General features: G+C 42.6%; 2 protein-coding genes across 2 annotated transcripts; both read right to left on the reverse strand.

Moving 5' to 3' along the window:
* Positions 1-284: 284 nt before the first annotated feature.
* LOC139918712 (single-strand DNA endonuclease ASTE1-like) lies at positions 285-9,721 on the reverse strand. The gene is made up of 4 exons (XM_071908142.2): positions 8,462-9,721; positions 3,514-3,727; positions 3,107-3,251; positions 285-1,221 (listed from the first exon to the last, which is right to left on the reverse strand). The coding sequence occupies exons 1-4, from the start codon at positions 9,719-9,721 to the stop codon at positions 822-824; spliced, it is 2,019 nt and encodes a 672-aa protein (XP_071764243.2). The 3' UTR covers positions 285-821.
* A 2,399-nt stretch (positions 9,722-12,120) lies between these two features.
* On the reverse strand, positions 12,121-20,990 carry LOC139918706 (NLR family CARD domain-containing protein 3-like). The gene is made up of 9 exons (XM_071908138.2): positions 20,921-20,990; positions 20,499-20,562; positions 19,940-20,165; positions 15,225-17,001; positions 14,603-14,776; positions 13,909-14,082; positions 13,625-13,798; positions 13,396-13,442; positions 12,121-13,017 (listed from the first exon to the last, which is right to left on the reverse strand). Exons 1-9 carry the CDS (start codon positions 20,983-20,985, stop codon positions 12,476-12,478), a joined length of 3,243 nt encoding a protein of 1,080 aa, XP_071764239.2. The 5' UTR covers positions 20,986-20,990; the 3' UTR covers positions 12,121-12,475.
* Between the last annotated feature and the right edge of the window lie 319 nt (positions 20,991-21,309).

A 21,309-nucleotide genomic window follows, 5' to 3' on the forward strand; every position in this document is an offset into this window, starting at 1 on the left:
TCCCTACCTGTAGCCGCCGGGCCGCGGCGTCTCACGTTTCGCTCTCGAAACGGTTAGCCGATCGGAACGGAGGGTCGTGAATATTAATGAGCCTTAAAGACACGGCGACAGAAACGGCCTGTTCTTGGTAAGGCTCAGAGAGATGTTGTGAAAATGAACGTGGAGAAATGGATTGAGAGTGTTTTTGGTTCATGACACCACACACACAGCTTTGAATAGACCTCAAGACACAAAATAAAACACTGGAAAGTGTAGAATATGGGACCTTTAATAATACAGTTTGATTGCTTTTAATAGAATGTCTCCATCAAAAATATAATTTCACACTATATAACAATAGTTTGAACATTGCCTTTAAGCTAATTAAGTACAAATAAAGGTTTTAAATCATGTATTCAGACAGTGAAAAACAAACAAAATTGTTCAATTGAAAAATAGTTAAAAATCTATTTGTTTTTCTTAAAAAGAAAACGTTAAAGTGCTGCTATAAATAGAATATAGACAAATCCAAGTGCATCCAAAACCATTCAAGACAAATCTTGGGTGGGTCTTGGTCTCTGAGCTAAAACTGTTCATCAGTTCATAAGGTTTTAAAAGGCCTGAAATATTTTTGTATATGATGTATTTGTTCATACACCTCGCTTTGTGTAATAAGAAAAAGAGAAAATCTGTTTTAAAATAGACATTGCTGATTTGGACCAAGAAAGGTTTGACTGTCCAAAATCAACAGCGACAGGACATTTCAAATACAGATAGACAGATGAATTTTTCAGCACATATCAGCATGCGCTAAAACAACAGAAAAAGTTGTGAATGCAGCCTCAGCTCCAGTCTTTGCGCTTGTTCTTGCTGGCAAGTTCTGGGTTTTTGGCCCGGTGGCCTCGGTCTTTGCTCCTGAAGCGAGTTCTCACCGACACCAACTGCCAGCCCGGATCCTCCTCGGCTCTCACCGCGCTCCTCGCTCTGGCCGTCGACTCCTCCTTGTCTTCGTCCAGGAGGAGGAGCCGCTGCAGGCTGCCGGTCAGATCGTCTAGAGGCTGTGCATGTTTTCCTCTCTTCCCCGCCGCTGCCGAGGCCGTGGTTTCCTGAGGCTGGAGCACGGCGGCCTGCAGGGCTCGGTACAGCTGTATGCTGGTGGAGTTCCTGTTTAGGAGAAGCTCGGGGGTCGTCCCTCTCATCAGCGTGTGGACCAGCTGGTGGACCAACGGTCCCTGGTACAACCTGGTGAACATCAGAAGGTGAGAGACATCACATCAGCCAGTAGCATCATGGGCATCAACTGGGTATCTCAAGGTGTGGCTTTATTTTAGACTTGAATCCAAATTTGATCTTGTATTTCTTTGTTTCCCAGACAGCAAATCAACACAGATTTGGGTTTGGGGTTTAGTTGCTCTTGAATGGAGAGCAAAGATTAAGCAGAAATCACCAGAAATTTATTTGGATGCCATATCAAAAAGAAATATCAGGCAGCATCAGGACCAATGTAAGAAAGTAAAGTAAAAATGTATTTGTATAGCACCTTCAAAGACAAGTGTCACAAAGTGTTTCACAAGTTAAAACATAAAAAACATACACAGTGAAAATACAAGCAACACACATAAGTGCATCACAAATTAAAAACATAAAAAGATACAGTGACAGTACAGTCAACAACACAGTATTGGCATATCTAATGTCAAGAGGAAGACTGTTCCATAGCCTAGGTGCGACCACAGCGAAAGCACGATCACCCTTCATCTTGAGTCTGGACCGAGGAATCACCAGTAGCTCCTGGTCTGAGGACCTTACAGACCTACCAGGTAGGTGTGGGGTCAAAAGTTCAGCAATATAGACCGGAGCCTGAGTGTGCAATGCCTTGTATGTAATCAACAGAATTTTGCAATCACTCCTGAATTTAATAGGTAAACAGTGGGAGGCCAATATGGGTGTAATATGGGCCTTCCGACTGGATCTGCTAAGAAGCCTAGCAGTGGCATTCTGGATTAACTGAAGTTGGTTTAGAGAAGACTTGTTATGGCATGTAAACAGGGCATTACAATAATCCAGGTGAGAGGAAACAAATGCATGAATAATCATTTCAAGTTGCGGCTGAGGGACAACAGGCCTTAATTCAGCTGGTAGAAACAAGACCTAGTCAACAACTTAACATGCTGGTCAAAATTCTCATGTTAGAAGACAAGGGGCCAATACAATGCTGTAAGAAATACATTTAAGCTGCAATAAGTGATTTTCCGACCACTAGAGGGCAGAAACGGCAACAGATTTTTAAATAAAGCACAGCAAACCTACTGGACTATGGAGGCCCCAAAGGTCAAACCTAGCGAAGGACCGTGCATAAAGGCTAATAGCTAAGCTAACCGTACCTACGGAGAACTGTTGCCGCTTACCAAGCAAGTTTAGCAAGTTTACTAATTTAACAAGTTTACTTGCTCACTTCATCGATTCCGCCATTATGATAATTTTTTTCAGGAATGGGAGGGGGTGAGCGCCGCTTTTAAACAGCGAGGGAGGAGACAAGCTACTTTAAAAAAAAAAAGAAAAGCTGTTGAACGGAGGGGGAGGAGCTTCATTCAGGAGCGGAATTTGACAACAAGCTTTAGAAAAGAGGAGAAAACAGCAACACAGCTGCTGCTGTGTGGATATTGGTTTATGTCATTATGTCTCAGTGAAATCTCCAAATGGCACACGTTAGTTTCAGGATTGGTTATGTTAGTGACCACCATTTGAGGCACTGGGACAGGGCTGAATGAGAATGATGGTGACCAGGAACATCACGGTCAGATGACTTGGACAGATGACACACAGAGGAGTTTCACTTTAACCACTGGTCATGGCATTTATTAATGATCCATCTGTATGTGGATGTGTAGTTTCTTCATGGACGCACACAAGTATTCGGTCGCTCGACCGCGATGGCGAGTGGTGGAGCCGGGTCCAACAACCATATATACACCCACTCCCAATCAGCTGGGAAGAGTAGCACGCCTTATTAAAGAGGCAGAGTATTTTGAGCTCCTGCAGGAGTCTTTTCCATAGGTTATAAGGTCTGATATCAAACACTATATCTATTTATTAGAGAGCATAGCCATTGGTTGTGGAGTCTCACCATGCGATGTGGGGTTCAGGTAGCGGGCAGTCCAGCAGCTGGTTCAGGTGAATGCTGTCCTCCATGCAGGCCTGCCATTGGTTGTAAGCATGAGCCACGTCCAGATCCGGCTTCTGGCTGCAGTGTGTCTTCATAGACCGCAGAGCTGCAACACACACAACACAGACAGTTTATTCAGATGTTGTAAATAGGAAAATTGCAAGCTTGTGTCACTCAGAAATGTCAATGGACATAATATCAATGGTGTGTGTGCAGAAAGACTCTGGGAATTTGAAAAGTTTTCCAGGCCTGGAAAGGTTCTGGGAAATGATGTGTATTCTAAATGTTTTTGAAATTGAGAAAGTGTGAAATCAAAGTGCATTTTGTGTGTATGTGTATCCTGCAGTGTTGGGGTGTGTGTCTCCTACCACTGCTCCCAGCACTCTCTCTATGCATTTCTCCGGTCACCAGTCCCAGCATCAGCGCCTCCAGCAGGCTGCGGTCTGGAGGAGGGCTGGCCTCCCGCATCCAGTAGCAGGTAACGGCCACCGGGAGGCGCAGGTGAGGCGGCAGCCCGCTCAGACGGGCCGGCTTCACCCCCAGAGCCTCCAGCAGCACCTGGAGACACAGCGAGTGTGCAGCCTGGAGGGACAGCACAGGACAGGATAGAGAGTTCAACTCAATGCAACTTTATTTTATCCCACATGGGGAAATTTAAAGGACGCAATGAAAGGTTAAAACATTAAAAACAACATGTAGAAAAAGACAGGACAGGACAGATTAACACATTAGCAATGTAGCATAAATGTCATTAATTGTAGTTTAATGTAATGTAAATGTAGTTTTGGCTTCTGTATGTAGTTAGGGCGGGGTTTGTAAATCCACTTTTACAAATCTCAACTGTCTCAAAACAAAAATATGGAGTGAGTTCAATATTCAGAAATAGGAGGAGGAGAGCAGATGAATACAAATAAAACACTCAACACAGCACTTAAGAAATGTATTCATGGTCTAATGTAAATGTAATGGGGTTTGTATGTTATTGTACTCAATCGTGTAATGTTTATATGTGTATTTTTTAATAGATTAACTATTTTGGATGCTCTGTTGAAACGTGTAGCCAAGGATTCCCACCCAGAGACTCCAGATGAAAATTAGCTTTTAGCTACATCTGGTGCAATTTATTGTCCCTGTCAAATAAACGATTAAAATAAAAATAAAAAGTAAGAAAAAAAAACGTCTTGGACCATCGACAAATACTTTGAAAAAAACAGAAAAAAACTTTGACAGATTTTCCAAAAGTTAGCAAACTTAAAAGATATTTTTTTAGTAACAACATATTTTCAGAGCCAAGAATGTCATAAATTGTTGAATCTGCATTTGTGAATCTAGTTTCATTTGTGACATGACTTGCAGTCGGTTCACCTACACAAGAGAAACCGATCCATCCATCCATTTTCTAGCTGCTTATCTGGGTCAGAGTGGCAGAGAGCAGCCCAGATCGCCTTTTCCCGAGTAACTTCCTCCAGCTCTTCCTGGGGGATGCCCAAACGCTCCTAGGCATGCTGGGAGATGTAGTCCCTCCAGCATGTCCTGGGTTTACCTCGAGGTGCCTGGTTGGGCTAGCTTCCATATAAACTGACTTATGGCAAGTTGCTGAGGTGAGAGGTTTTGAAGCGATGACCAAAGAGGCTTATCTGTCTCCCTGCTGCTATGGATTGCTAACATGCTAATGTTGACTAGAAGAGCTAGAGAGAGAAGTACAGTTTTTGATATGCTACGTTGCTAACGTCAGCTGTCAGTTGAGTTTTGACAGTTTGCTAACAGACTCATCTGCACAGTTGGGTTAGGGTTAGTGTGACAGACTTTACAGCCTTAATGCCCAGACTTCTGTTGCCACTGTTTTAGGTGTGACCTAATTGGAGAGGGCTGGAGCCTAGGAACATTCAGTGTTGGACATGAGGCACTGGAATTATGGAGAGGAGATGGCAGATTCCACAAAAAGGAGATTTATTGTGGCTTGGACATTCCCTTTAACTTCATTAAGTGGTGGGTTTTTAGACGCACTTAGCGAGCACAAAGGGAAGACCAGTCTGGTTGGTGGCAGAGCAAACGGAACAATGGTTTCTCCTCCTACTGTAGTTATGAGAGAGCTCAGGCTCAAAGGCAGATTGAGCACACCTGTGTCTGGCTGACCTCAGACAGCAGGTGTGTGCTTGTTGCTCCTCCCAGAGCTCAACAGGAGTGATCACAGACATGGAAGACTTTCAACAGTCACCATAATTAACCCTTAAAATTCTATAATCAACATTTTATACTGTAGCCTACTAGCCAAATTACCATGGCAAACAGTGGAAGGACCATCCATTCAAGTGAGGGTTGGAATGAAGATCGTCCAATAAATTGAGACTTTTGCTTTGTGGCTCAGCTCTTTCTTCACCACCACAGTCCAATACAACGTCTGCATTACTGCAGCCGATGCACCTAACCGACGGTCAATCTCATGATCCTTCTTACCCTCGCTGGTGGATCAGACCCGAGACACCTGAACTCCTCCACTTGCAGCAGCTGCTCCCTCTCACCTGGATGGGGCAAGCTACCCTTTTCCGGGAGAGGACCATGGCCTCAGACTTGGAGGTACTGAGCCTCATCCTGACCGCATCACACTGAGCTGCAAACCGCTCCAGTTCACATCGGAGATCACAGTCCAATGAAGCCAGAAGGATGACATCATCTGCAAACAGCAGAGATGCACCCTAATGTCACCGGAGGAGATTCTGCACTCTCCACGAACACTGCGCTGTTACCCCATTTACCATAAAATGCTGTGGCTCTGCGGAGAGAACTGGTCTTGCCGTGAACACCGGGCACACCGCAGAAACCATAAATTTGCCTTAAGTGTACATGGTGGAGCATCAATGATTGACTTTGTAGTTGTTTCATGAGACCTGAGGCCAAATATTGGGGACACCTGCAGTGAGGGGCTGAGCCGTCAGCTGATCACCATCTGGTGGTGAGTTAGATCAGATGACGAAGGAGGCTGCCAGACAGACCTGGTAGACCCAAACTTGTAGCGAGGGTTTGCTTTTAACGCCTGGTAGAGGACTCCGTCCGGAATGATTTCAACTCTCACCTCCGAGCAAACTTTTATTGTATTGGGGTGGAGGTTGGATAGTTCAAAGTAGAGACCGGGAGAGAGATGCAACAAAGGTCCTGGGTTGGATTCGAAACCAGGACATTGTGGTTATATGGTACTTCCCTTAGACCACTGAGCCACCAGGACACACATTATATATTATTATTAAGTCAATATAGTTTTAGCCCCGCAACAGCAGGGCCTCTATGGGTCGCACTGTTGGTCGGTCGGCCGGTCGCTCTGTTCACCACTTTATGGGTCACATGGGCGAAAGAGTGCCAAAGGGAGTTACCGGGCAATCGCGGCATTGCGCAGAGCAAGGCGATTGTTTTCAGTGAAGGACGCGGCAGCGCTCTCCTAAACACCTTGATTTTTCGCCCGGTTTTGCGAAACTTTAACTTTAACTTTTGAACTTTAACCTCCAAATACGCTGAGCTCTACCTGTTAGACTGCAGACTCTCAACCGGGAGACCAGAGCTCGATTCCCGTCAAGACCGAAAATTCAATGTCGACTGTTATAGTCTTGTTTCCACAAGAAGTGGAAATTGTTCAAAAAGTAAAAAAAAAACATCCACAAATAAATGCAAGCCAAGTCAAAAATGTAATTTGATTCACAAATGGAGATTCAACAATTTAGGACATTTTGGCTTCAAAAAATATAAAATATAAAATGTCCTCTAAGTTTGGTAACTTTGGTGAAAACCTGTTGGGCTTTTTTTCTGAGGTAGCCTACCAATGGATAGTCAAAAATATTTGTGGTTCTTAGTTTTATTTGTATAAATCCTATCTTATATATTTCTGGATCTTAAAGCACAATTCACTCCACAGAAAATAAAGTCCTTGAACCTCTCCTCTTCATCTTCATATTCTCTCCATCACAGCAGATTTAATAGATTATATCAATAGATCATAACTTTCACACGGATTCACCTATTTTTTGTTTTGAAAAATGTTATAAAATTGTTATTATTATTATTATTATTATTATTATTATTATTATTATTATTATTGTTGTCGTTGTTGTTGTTGTTTTGTTATATCTGGGCTATTGGTTCAATTCCCACTCATGACACTGTAAGGCACTTTGGATAAAAGCCTCCGTCATCCCATGCATTTTTATTATATTCTGGATATAAAAGCGTCCTATCCCAATTAGAGTTTACCACTAGGCTGAAAAAATATTTATGTGGTATCCAAATTAAGTAAATGAGTCAGTGACAAATAAGGTTTTCAAAAGAGGTCAACACTTCGGACTAAAATGGATTTAAAATGCAATTTAAAGTCCACAACAATGTCTTCCGTGTATTCATATTTGTTTTATAGCTTTTAAGATGGCATCAATACTTTTTTAAACAAGATTTCTGATCTTTCCACCCAGAAAATGTCAGCTGGTGCAAAAATAAAAAATATATTCTTATAGGCTGCTGTAAAACAACAACACAGCTGGCCCGCGTGTGTGGCTATTTGTTTAGGATATATCATTATGTCTCACGGAAATCTCCACAGCACACGTTTGTTTCAGGATTGGTTGTAGGGTCTGAAATCGCTTCGTACAGGTTTAAAAATATGGGTTATGGTTAATTTTGCAGATGCAAAGAGAAGCGAAAATTGAAAAAGAGAAGAGAAAATTGATAGGCCTACATTTAAATGTAGGCTAACTGTAGCCTACTGATCTGATTTCTTTCTTTGGAACAAAATTCCAAATATGAATTACATTTCAATAAAATGAAAGTGGTTTCTTTCATTTTATTGAAATGTAATTCATGGAATTATTTTACAATATCTATTCTAATTAAACAGATATTGTAAAATAATTCCATATCACATAGACTATTTCTTCTGCTTCTTTAAAAAAAACAAAAAAAAAATGGCGTTGAATACAAAAATAGGTTTTCCTTGCTGGATCATCACTGATGCAATGGCAGATGTATTTTTATTATTATCCTATATTCTGGATGTCTACTGTTACGTATCAGGACAACGAACTATTTCAGAATGTATCGACTTAATTTTATTTAGTGCTGTCCTTATTAGGCTACTCATTTTATTTAGAGCCAGCTGGCACCGGGCCAGCTATTTTTTTTATTTAAGTTTTAGTCTGTAATTTTTTACCATGGTAATGTTTCAGTTAACCTATAGTCTAAGCTGTCTGAAAGTTGTATAGCCTAATTGTTAATTGAAAAAAAAAAAAAAAAAAAAAAAAGTCTATATTCTGGATGTAAAAGCGTTAGCTAGCCTACCTTATCCAGTGAGTCCAGTTTGAGCTGCTGAGCGACCCCCCGCAGGGCGGGACGGATCCTGCAGCTGCCCAGCAGGAGGCCCTCTCTGTCGGTCTCCTCCACCCGGAGCTTCCGCCCGCCGCCCAGCAGCAGCCCGTACATCACCTGGCGGAGCGGCCGGGAGGTCAGGTAGGCGCTGGGCAGACTGCTGTGGTCCACCATGACGCCGAGGCGCACCCTCTTTAGCAGCAGCACGTCCAGCATGTCTCTGGTCAGCCGGCCCTGGGTGAGCGGCAGCCGGGCCCAGTCTGGGACCAGACCCACCGCCTCTGGGAGGAGGGGGGGCGCTGTCCCGTCGGTGAAGAACCGCCTCAGGTAGCTGGGAGGGAGCTGGTACTCCTCCATGCCCAGAGACAAGCCCTGCAGCACCTCCGCCTCTCTCTGCCTGCTCAGGTCTCCCATCAGCCTCAGCGCCGCCTCCACGGCCTCCTGGGGCCGCTGGAAGCCACTCAGCCAGCGGAGCAGCTCCTCCAGGCGGCCCGCCGACCCGCTGCCGGCCGGGTCGGAGCGCGCCCAGCAGGAGGTCAGCTCCTGCAGCTTCACGTAGTCGTTCCCGGCCAGCGCGGCGAAGACCGGCAGGACTTGGGGCTGGATGTTGAACAAGGTGCAGAAGCTGGAGGTGGTGTAGCTCTTACAGCGGATGAAGCTCTCCCTCCAGGAGCCGTTCCGCCCCCCCGCCACCCACTGGAAATGGTTGATGGGCAGCAGTCCCGCCGGGAGGTCAAAGATGTAGAAGTCGCTGTCATTGGAAAGCACCGGACACTTCCACTCGCTGGCCAGGGCGGCGATCTCTTGGTCGGCCTCTGCAAAGCACTGGGCCACTGGGACCTCCAGCCGGGCCAGCGTCTGTCTGAAAACTTGCTTGGCCAGAGGAGGCAGGATACCCCCCCGCCTGCCCTCCTCCGCCGCGGCGTGGGCTTTCCGGATCCGATCTTCGGCGCTGCTCTTCAGGGTCTCCAGTTTCTTACCGGTGATGTCCGTCCCTCCGTCCACCACCACGTACGGCTCGATCCGGCAGTCTTGCAGGGCTTTGACGAACTTTCCGATCAGGTCCTCAAACGCAGCATACTCCCCGCCGTGATTCTGGTCCAGACCGGTTCGTAAATACAGCAGGTGGCACAGGTTGAAGCCGTCAATCACCAGCCGACTGTCCCTGAAGCGGACATCCTGGTAGATCTGGCTGTTGGCCTCGATAAACCTGCACAATCCCTGAACCCCCATCTTGAGTCTGGACGACAGACCTGGAGCTTCAGCAGCCTGAGATATTTATACCAGAGTCAGTCTGATTTCCTTAAGTTTCACTTTCCTGACATCATTATGAAACTCAGTGTTTATCTGCACGGCGACCATAATAAACTCTGCATGTGACCAGAGAGACTGGTGCGAACTAGTTGGGCTGCATTTTATTTCCTCATGGAACTGGCAAATATGATTTTATCTCCTGTCATTCATCTGAGAGGGAGTTTCCAAAGAGCTGTCAGAGTCCACGTGAAAACACACAGGGATGTAAACAGATGATGATGATGATGATTATTATTATTATTATTATTATTATTATTTCCCCTGGTGATATAGTCTATATAGTCAGGCTCTATAGTCCTGCTGCCAAGCTGTTTTAATGGATGATGTAGTGGAGAGTAAACCAAATTAACTCTCTTTACCTGCTGCTTGATCTGCTAGAATACATTTTACCATTTTTTCAAACTGATAAAAAAAAATATATATTTATACATCATACCAGGGTGTATTAAACTGTCAAAATGGGTCAGTGACAAACAGGCTAAGGTTTTCTGACTAAAATGGATTGTGTGTATTCTGTGTATTTGTATTTTTTTATTGCTTTGAAGATGGCTTCAGTTCATTTTTAAACGAGATTTCGAAATAGGACATTGTTTATGGCGCTTGTATTGCATTTCATAGGAAATGTCACTTCATGGTTTCAAACTTCAATTTTCTCCATAGAGAAACCAAAAGATCTTAGAATGATGGTTAATTTTGCAGTTGCAATGAGAAGTGATAAGGTTCCACCTGACATTTGTAATAGTTTTCCATGGATCACACTGTCAGACTGAAGCGGCAGCAGAGATCTGACCTGTGGAAAAGTGTGTTTGCGTTTTCTAAACTAAACTGTAAATCTGTCACTGAAGACGCTGCTTCTGTAGTTTTTTATTTGTGCTATTATCTTCAATTATTTTCAACATTATGTTCAGTCGTAGTAGCCTAATGATGTGTGGTATTCTCCTGAAGCCTGTTGCTCCTGTCTGTCTGATCTGCGGCAGGCAGCTGCAGCCTGAAGACTTTTCTGTGCAGCTGAAGTGAAAGTAGAGAACAGAAGCTGCTGAGACTTTCCCTGTTTTAATTAGTTACACTGTGTTTAATGCTATTTACTACTATTACCACTACTGCTGTTGCTACTGCTTTTACTACTAGAATTACTACCATTACCACTACTACTATTACTACTAACAAATAATAGTCAAAAATGCCATACAATTAATTTATAAACTAATTTATATAATATAACATAATTTATTAATCTGTGATGTAGTATGTGTATGACATGTATTGTATATGATGCTATGTACAGCCCTTTGAGACATGCTTGTGATAAAGGGCTGTATAAATAAACAAGACAAGACTAGATTAATAACGTAATAATAATAGTAATAATACATAATCAAAAGAAGTAGGCCTATTATAAAATTAATCTCTAAACAATATTATTATTAGCAGTAGTAGTATTAGTATTATTGATAATTATGACAACATTCTGTATTAGGCTATTATGTACTTATTTCATATATTATAGTGATCATAATCATAATAACTGTATTTGAACACTCTAAGCCACAAGGGAAGAAGAACCAGTGAACTGATGCAGCTGAGGAGATCAATCTGAATTGATCCGGATCAGACTGGGAAGCAGCCTGGCAGCTGAACCGGGTTTCACTGCACCGGACAGGAAAGAGAAACCTGAAGAGCTCCGGAAGGAAAACGAAACTGAAGCTCCAACCTGCTGCTCCTCCTGACTCTGGATCAGTCAGGTAGAGACGGAAACACTGAAAATCTTTATAACTTCATCTAACATCCATCCAGCTTGTGAATTATGAATAGTGACATAAGAACTGCTTTTGCCATATTTCCTCCACAATGCACTGCTTTCCCCCACCAGTTTCCTGTCAGTATCCGGAAATAAAACAGAGACAGTCCCTTGGTACAGTGCAGCTTTATCTTATAGAAGTCCATCTATCCCAATACATACATACTGTATATACACATATATGTACCATTAGGCTACATATGGTCACTGGTACTGGTCAGCTCCCAGTGTGAATGTTTGTAACTGTATGTGAAGCAGGACAGGTTGCTGGAAAACAACATTCCCCAAATTAATTAAAAAGGATTAAACATTTTCGCCAACAGTCATTATACTTGATATAATCAATACTATACTTATTTATATACTAATTTAAGTATACTAATACTCACTTACTACTTCTACCTATAGGCTATCTGAGCACAATCACAGTTTTGTTATTTTGCACCTTGTTACTTTAATAGAGACTGACAACAGATATAATTATTCATTTTAAACAAACTTTATTTAGTGTTATGGCAATCACAATATAAGTGCTGGTTATAATGTGCTGTATCATCATCTTCCTGATGGAGGCAGAACACCAGAAATAAATTTCTTAAGCTGATGTGTGTTCAACCAACTCTCTGAATGGCGTGTCACATGACCATGTGTATGCGAAAAATAATGGGTCTCAACTCAGTAGGTTAAAAGACGCATGATGGATCCCTCCGTCCTCCAAAGAGGCGTAGTCGGAGGACACTCCAATGTTCTTTTTCCCTCTTCCTTTTTAAATAAGAAGTTTCATTCAAGTAAATCTATTTCAGTTAGTAAATCACAGTTTTAAAGGACTCAATACAACAGAGTCCAATCCTTTGTGTTGTCAAGGCAACGTCAAACTACTTCAACTGACACATTGTCACCGAGGAGCCATATTCCCACACTTTAAAAATTGGGTAGACAGGCTCAGTGAATGTGGTGTAGAAGGTGTGCAAGTGTGTCAGCGACCTGCCAGAGGAAACTCTGTAGAAGGACAGGATGCCGGCCGGCCAGTCCAGGTAAATGGCCAATCTACGAGAACCAGCCAAAGGGACTTGAAGGGCAGTCCTCTTAAAGTTGTGATATGCATGGTAGCTATCTGCAGTACAGTGTAGGCCCCAAGACAGTGGATTGTATCCCATCACACAATCATTTCCAACCCCCTTGCGACTGATGCCCTTGTATGCAACTCCGAGCCAGACGAAGTTCCGTTCCCACTCAGCCTCCCAGTAGCAGCAGCCAGTCAGGCCCTGTTGGAACAGGACTTGTATGCAGTTGTCAAATCTGTCTGGGTGATCAGGATATGGCTGCTCTTCTCTCCCCTGGGTGACCTTTCTGTTCCCATCAGAGAGGATGAGGAGTTTGTGGGCTGTGTTAGGATCCACTGTGAGCTCACACGCATCTGACGGCAGGAAGAAGTCAAGGAATTAGACAGAATCAGCATTAATACCTGAGAGAATTTTCTTTACTATGGATATGATCGTGATCCGTTGGCATCAAGAATGTCCCCATAACCAGTAAAAATGGCACATTTGGGTATTATGGCATTTATCCAACAGATACCCAGTATGGGTACTTCATGCCATGTTTTCCTTTTTTCCGTGTAGATAAGAATGAAAGAAAGGAGAACTAATAAACTTTTATTACGACAATGGCCACTCTTTTATTTTATTTCCAAAAGTGTGTTTGGGCCTTGTTAATTTTCCAACAACAAAAACATCATCTTAGAGGCAACAGTATCCAATTCATAACTGCTTTTTGTTAAAAATTCACAACTTACATTTTCTCAATCCTGATTTTAACCAGCATTCTGCATTGTGCTCCACACTGTGAAATAGATAGGAACATGTGCTGTCAGTCTGGACATTGTGGAGGCAGAGAGCATAAAAGCCTGTCTGAAGGCCTGCTGGTGTCACATCTGAATCTGCCCATGTGACATCAACGTGGTTAATAAAAGAAATAAAAGAATAATCACACTAGATTATTGGTAGTATATAGGTAGTCTTTACCTGAGTTTGGTTAAGTCACAGTGTGCTTCCTCCAGAGCTTCAGAGATGAGCTTCACTCCAGAGTCTCCTGGGTGGTTGTAGCTCAGATCCAGCTCTCTCAGGTGGGATGGGTTGGACCTCACAGCCGAAGCCAAAAAACCACAACCCTCCTCCGTAATACCACAGAACGACAACCTGTCGAGCAGCAGAGCTTGATCTCAACTCTTTGCCTAAGGCTAAAACACCAAAACCAAAATGACCCCCAGATTATTTCCTTTCTCTGCAGGATATGAGGATAATGATACCTGAGGGTTTCCAGTTTACAGCACAAATTTCCCAGTCCAGTGGAGAGCAGCTTCACTCCTGAGTCTTCAATGTCGTTGTCACTCAAGTCCAGCTCTCTAAGATGTGATGAGGGACAGCTCAGTACTGAAGCCAGCTTTTCACAGCACCCCTGTGTGAGACTGCATCTGTTCAGCCTGAAGGGAAAAAACAGAGAGACCCACAGTGCAATCGTTTGGATTCATCTTGGATTGTGCTATTTGGAGTCATTTTATGGCAATTTTTTTCCGTTTTTGGAACTCTAAAGAAATTGTCTCCATTCACTCCAGCTGTTTTGGAGAAGGCTGCTACGGAGCTGTGCCAGCTAGTTCGCTGTGTGTTATATTGACATACAAACTTCACCAGTGTTTCAACTGACATGAGGGTAAGTAGATCATGAATTTTCATTTTTGGGTGAACTATTCCTTTAAAGTTTGCCAGGTAGCCAACTTGTGCTCCAGAAAAAACTGTGGTTCTTTTCTGGCTCCACCCACTGAAGTTTAACTCAACCTCCAGAGCAGATCCTTATCCAAGAAACGTTTGTAGAACTAAAACTACAATCTATTTGTTAGAGAATACACGTGTACTAAGTCCTGCTAAAGCAATAAAACCCAAATGCATTTTGACAATATTGTACTTAAAGAGACATCATCATTATCAGGTACAGCACTTATTCACCTTAGTGTCTTCAGTCTGCAAGATGGGCTCCCGAGTCCAAAGCAGAGAAGCTCAATTCCTGAATCTTGTAAGTTGTTGTCACTTAGGTTTAAATCACGCAGTTCACAAGATGTTGAGCTGAGAGTGGAAGACAGCGCCTCACAGCAATTTCCAGTGAGACTACAATCATTCAGCCTGACAGAGAAAGACAAATTCAATTTGCAATTTAACTTTGCAATCCATGATGACAACACGGTGTCATATCTCTCATCTAGAAGTGTAATGGTGTGTTCAGTTAACAATACAGCCTAATATAGAAAACACAATTCACAATTTGTCATTGTCATTATATTAATGACTAGAGTTGAGATTAAAACAAGGTTGCCTATCAGGGAATACATTTCTGCTAGGCTAATTGTATCTTCCCAAATAAGAGTGATCAAGTGGATTAAGACAACATGTATATTCTCAGATTCCAAGACAGTGTCAGGTTATCTGTTCAGTGTGGCTCGATGCATACAGCATGGCATTAACACTTCCACTTCCATTCCCCCTGGGGCCATAGTGGAATTCATGGTACAGTAAGGTGGAATGACCTGGGAAAAGTCAAAATGACTAATGAATGATTTACAGAGATACTTGCATTGCTGATCTGGATGCTTTGGCAACTGGTAGGAGCCTCAGAAGACCCTCTTCTGTTTTGCAGTATTTCTTCAAGTCAAACACCTCCAGCTTCTCCTCTGAGGTCAGCAACACAAAGACCAGAGCTGACCACTGTGCAGGGGAGCAGTGGTCCATCGACGAGTCTCGTTCTGAGCCCAAGTAGTTCTGGATCTCCTCCTCCAGAGAGTGGTCATTTAACTCATTCAGACAGTGGAACAGATTGATGCACCTCTCTGGATGAGGATTCTCCCTGATCTTCTCCTTGATGCACATGATGGTTTCCTCGTGACTTTGCGAGCCGCTGGCTTCTACCTGTATCAAGTCTCTCAACAGAGCCTGATTGGACTCCAGAGAGAGTCCGAGGAGGAAACGGAGGAAGAGATCCAGGTGGCCGTTGTCACTTTGTAAGGCTCTATCCACTGCAGCCTTGTGCAGACCGGCTACAGGCGTGGGTTTGGACATCTTAGGTTCGGTCGAGGTGCCATGTTGTTTGATCATCAGGTTTACACCGTGGATCCTGAACATCAGGTAGACGTACAAAGCTGCGAGAAACTCTTGGATGCTCAGATGTACAAAGCAGAAGACTTTATGACGCAACCAGGTCTCTTCCCTGAAGACCTGAGTACATACTCCTGAGTAGACAGACGCTTCTCTGACATCGATACCGCAGTTTCTCAGGTCTTCCTCATAGAAGATCAGGTTGCCTTTCTCCAGCTGCTGAAACGCAATCTTCCCAAGTGACATTATGTCCAATTCTTGCTGTTCATGATACTTGAGATGCATCCGTGTGGTCTGAAATACCAGAAAGTGGATGTACATCTGAGTCAATGTCTTCGGCATTTCTCCTTTTTCTGATTGTGCGCACAATTTTCCCAGAATGATGGAAGAAATCCAGCAAAACACTGGCACATGGCACATGATGTAGAGACTTCTTCTTGACTTTATGTGTGCGATTACTTTTCTGGCTAATTTTACATCATCAATTTTCTTGTTGAAGTATTGGTCCTTCTGCTCTTCATTGAAGCCTCGTACCTCAGTCACTAGGTCAACGTACTGCAGAGGGATGCAGCCGGCTGCAGCGGGTCGGGAGGTTATCCAGAGACGAGCTTTTGGCAGCAGGTTTCCTGCAATGAGGTTTGTCAGCAACACATCCACTGAGGCCGACTGTGTGGCGTCACAACAGGGCTTGTTGCCCTGGAAATCCAGAGGGAGTCGACACTCATCGAGACCATCCAGCACAAACAGAACGCTGTACCTCTCCAGGTCTTTGATTCCAGAGGCTTCCAGCTCGATAGAGAGGTCATACAGGAGTTCCATCAAACTTCTTTTTTCCATTTTTAGCAAATTCAACTCCCTGAAAGGAAGTGAAAACAGGAGCTGGATGTCTTGATTGGCGTTCTCCTCCGACCAGTCCAGCATGAACTTCTGTGTTAACACGGTTTTGCCGATGCCAGCTATTCCCTTGGTGAGCACCGTTCTGATTGGTTTGGCTTGTCTGGGTAAAGGCCTGAAGATGTCCTCACACTTGATTGTAGTTTCCAAAGTCCTTGGTCTGTTGAAGGCTGTCTCAATCTCTCTCACCTCATGTTCATTATTGATCTCTCCACTGTCTCCCTCGATGACATGGAGCTCTGTATAGATCTTTTTGAGAGGTGTGGTATTTCCTTGCTTTTCTGTTCCTTCAGGTAAGCACTCGCATCTCTTCTTCAGGGAAGATCTTAGTGTCCGTTGGTACGTGGTAAGTTCTCCGTAATGACCTGCAGCACAGACATTAGTCACATTAATAACAACTCCTTATATTTTTATTTTCTTAACTTACGAGGTAGGATGAACCCAGTTATTGAAAAGAATCATCACTGGCTGATGAACAAAATCTTTGTATTGCACTAAATATTTGGTTACAGAAACCTTTGGTTAAAATGTACTCATGTTGTGATTTTAGGATTTGTGCTGTTTGTTTGTGTAAAATAACTGTACTAATAATAATAATAATAGCAGTCTTTAGGGGACATATTATTTCATACTCCACACACAAGAAAAAAAAGGAACAAGAAAAACAACAAGAACTGGAACATAAACTGAAACATCTACACTCCCACTCCCCCAATGAGCAAACTCGAAATGAAATACAGAAAATTAAGACACAGTTCGAAAATATCATACATCAACGGACCCAATTTCTCATGCAAAGATTGAGACTGAATAGAACCCAATAGAATTCTATAAACACTTCTGGCAACTCATATCTCCTCTATTTAACAGAATGGTCAATGAAATCAAATCATCAGGAACCATACCCACACACATAAATACAGCTCTTATTTCAGTTTTGCCAGACAAAGACCCAACCCTCACCTCCAGCTACCGACCTATAAGCCTGATTAATTGTGACCTAAAAATAATTAGTAAAGCACTGGCCAACAGATTAGAAACAGTCATATCTACATTAATCCATCCAGACCAAACAGGATTTATAAAGGACAGACACTCATCCACCAACATGCGTCGTCTATTCAACCTCATCAGTCTATCCCAGAGAAACCACTTTAACACCATAATTGCATCATTGGATGCAGAAAAGGCCTTCGATAAAGTCAACTGGACATTTCTTTTTACTACCATCGAGAAATTTGGGTTTGGGGAGTCGTTCACTCACTGGATTAAAACTCTACAACTCACCGTCTGCATCAGTTATAACTAATAATCACACCTCTCAACACTTCACACTGCAGCAGGGCACAAGACAAGGATGTCCACTCTCTCCATTACTGTTTGCCATTTTCATTGAACCTCTTGCAGCTGCCATTCGACAAAACACTGGTATTACAGGTATACAAACAAGACATTTTCACCACAAAATTAGCTTATATGCAGATGACATCCTGTTATACCTAACAAACCCCTCAACAGCCCTTCCAGAAGTCTTCAATCTCGTATCCTATTCTCAAAAATTTCTGATTATTCCATAAACTGGTCTAAACAAGACAAGGATGTCGTGAAAAACAAGATGGCGCCAGCTGGTTTGAACTTGTGAGTTGAGTGCAGCAGAACTTTTGAAAAAAGGAATGGCGTCCTCATTAGCAAAGAGATAAAAAGACAAACAAATGACAGTAAATAAAATAAAGGACAAATGACAGTAAATAACACAAAAGCTTAATGTAAATTTGAAAATGCAATAATGAACGAGGCAAACTTGGATAAAATCAGACCAGGATTAAAGGTAAGCTTTCTGATAAAAGTATGTTTTTAGGAGTGATTTAAAAGATGATACTGACTTAGCTAGCCTGATTTCCTCAGGCAGGTCATTCCAGAGCCTTGGGCCCTGACAGCAAAGGATTGATCACCCTTAGTCTTTAGCCTAGACTCTGGAACAGACAGGACGCCTCTGCCTGAGGATCTCAGGCTATGCACAGGCTCATATGGGGTTAAAAGATCTAAAATGTAACAATGTAATGAAGTGCCTTAAAAGTTATTCTAAATTCTAAAACGTACAGGCAGCCGATGTACGGATGCTAAGATGGGGTAATGTGATCTCGTCTCTTAGTTCTAGTTAAAAGCCTGGCAGCTGAGATCTGGACAATCTGGAGCCGGTCTAACGTTTTTTTTTTAGTAAATAAAAAGGGCATTACAGCTGTCTAGGTGTGAGGAGATAAAGGCTGTCTGTCGCCGTGTCTTTAAGGCTCATTAATATTCACGACCCTCCGTTCCGATCGGCTAACCGTTTCGAGAGCGAAACGTGAGACGCCGCGGCCCGGCGGCTACAGGTAGGGAAAACTCTCCGGTAATAAACGATGACGACCGCTCGACCGCTTTGAAAAAAACACTTTGTTAGTCTATTATTTCTTACAGAAATGATAATGAGCGAACCTTTGTGACGCCGCAAAGTTACGGAAGTCCAAACGGCTCGTTTAGAGGCTCGCTTTTCTAATATGGATTGTGTGGATTTAGTTGGCGACCGTGCGTTTTGATATTTTCACCATGTTTAGATAGACCATCCAACTCCTTTATCATCACAGAGGCAAGGGGAGTCCTGTTTTTGTTTTTGTTTTTGTTTACTTTGCCGTATGTCTCCCTTTTTGTTACGGCCCATACGAGCTGGGTTGTAACACAAGTTTAGTAAATCTTTCATATACAAATGGTGGACCTGAAGGCTAAATTTTTTCCACTTCCGTTCTGCTTTTGTGCATTCCCTTTTACAGCTGCAGATTTTATTTATCCAGGGTTGAGTTTTAGTAGATGATTTGGATCTAGTTTTGAGAAGGGCTATGAGGTCTAGGGCAGATGAACAAAGTGAATTAAAACAGTTAACCAGATCATTGGTGTGGAAGAATGTAGTCATAGAGGTGCTACAATGTGCAAACAACGTGCAGAACTTGGGGGTACTTTGTTCATTACAGATGTGAGAATGTATAGTTTGCAGTAAAAGATTAGTGGTGGAAGCAAGGAATGCACAATTAAAAACGATACACTGGTGGTCAGAAACAAAGATATCGTGCTTGACAAGGGAGGATGCTCTCAAACCAAGGGTAAAAACCAAATCCAAGGTGTGACCACAGTTATGTATGAATAATGTTCTGTATTCAGTACCAATAAAGATGTTTTGAATGGAAATCTATTGATTCTCTGTAAAATATGGATTACATTTAATCAACAATGCAAGTTTTGTGGACATTTGGAGAAGATGCAATCTCTTACTTTGCTGAAGCACGTAAGCAAGTCCATCCTCGTTCATGGTCCTCAAAACATGGAGGGCGATCTTCAGAGCCCCTTCATTGGCTTCAGCGTCTGAGTCAACTAGTTCATCATCAACCATTTCCTCCTCTTCCTCTTCCTCAAACAGTCCTTTGTGCCCTGCAGTAAGGGCCTTCGTATATCTTCTCAGTGCTTGTTTCAGGAAAGTAATGGCTTTGGATTGAAACACCTGATATGCAAAAGAATTGTCATTTTACTACACAACTTTTTAACTTGCTATACAGACAGCTTAAGAAAAAAGTATTTTTGAGGCTTGATGTCCTAACTGGCTGGTGCACAGGCTTCTTTTCCCTTTTGATGGTGTTTATGAACTATGCTTTTGAGCCAACGTACCCAAATTAATCACTAGTGCCTCACACTAGCTGCACACCACCATACCATTTCACAAGACAAACAGTTTTGTCTATGATAGGATAGGTGGCAGGGGTTCAGCGTCTTGCATAAGGACAGGGCTGAACCTGTGACCTTCTGGGTACAGGACGTTCTCTCTGAACATACCCACCTTTAACGTGTCCAGCGTCAGTTGACAGTTTGGCGTCGGACCACCCACTCCTACATGTTTGCATCTATAAATAAATGTATATATTAATAACACATAATATAAACTTCACACTGGCACAAAATGCAATTCAATACAAAAATTCAATTAAAGCATATTCCTTATCACATAAGGTAAATACTTCAACATACTACAAACTGAAATGTATTTAATCCTGCTACATTTGACATTTTATGCACTTTGCTGATGCTTTTATCTAGAGCAACTTACAGTGAGTGTAACAGTAGAGCAAGCCTCAGTTCCTGCTGTATATAACCAACTTAACAAGTGACCAATAGTAAGGAGGTCAAGGGTCCCTGTAGGTCCCTACAAAACTGTTTAAAACCTTTAATTCAGTACTAGAAATGACTTTTCCTCTCTCTCACCCTTCATCAGTAGGAATTTCTCCTCTGAAGTTTACAGGAGATCTCATGGACTGGTTGCTCTTCATGGACACACCACTGGGAGAAGGAGAGGCTGGTCTATCACACATAAAATCATGAATGAATTTTAGAATCATATTTTTAGGAGGTTCAGCATAGTTGGTTATGTCTATGGTTAGTGTGTCAGCTGTCTTGGCTTTGTTGTAATCTAAGATGCTCACAGCTAGCAAGTATGGAACTAGCGCTAAGCTAGGATTCACTTGTTACTCTTACTTAGGTTTATTTTGTCACCAGTAATTTTCTACTTAAGAAACTATGCTAACTATACTATGTCAACATAGCAACAGCATTTCTACTTGAGTAAGACATTTAACTCTTTCCACTCTTGCTTA

Source organism: Centroberyx gerrardi, chromosome 12 (assembly GCF_048128805.1).
Source record: "Centroberyx gerrardi isolate f3 chromosome 12, fCenGer3.hap1.cur.20231027, whole genome shotgun sequence".
NCBI classification, from domain to species: domain Eukaryota; kingdom Metazoa; phylum Chordata; class Actinopteri; order Beryciformes; family Berycidae; genus Centroberyx; species Centroberyx gerrardi.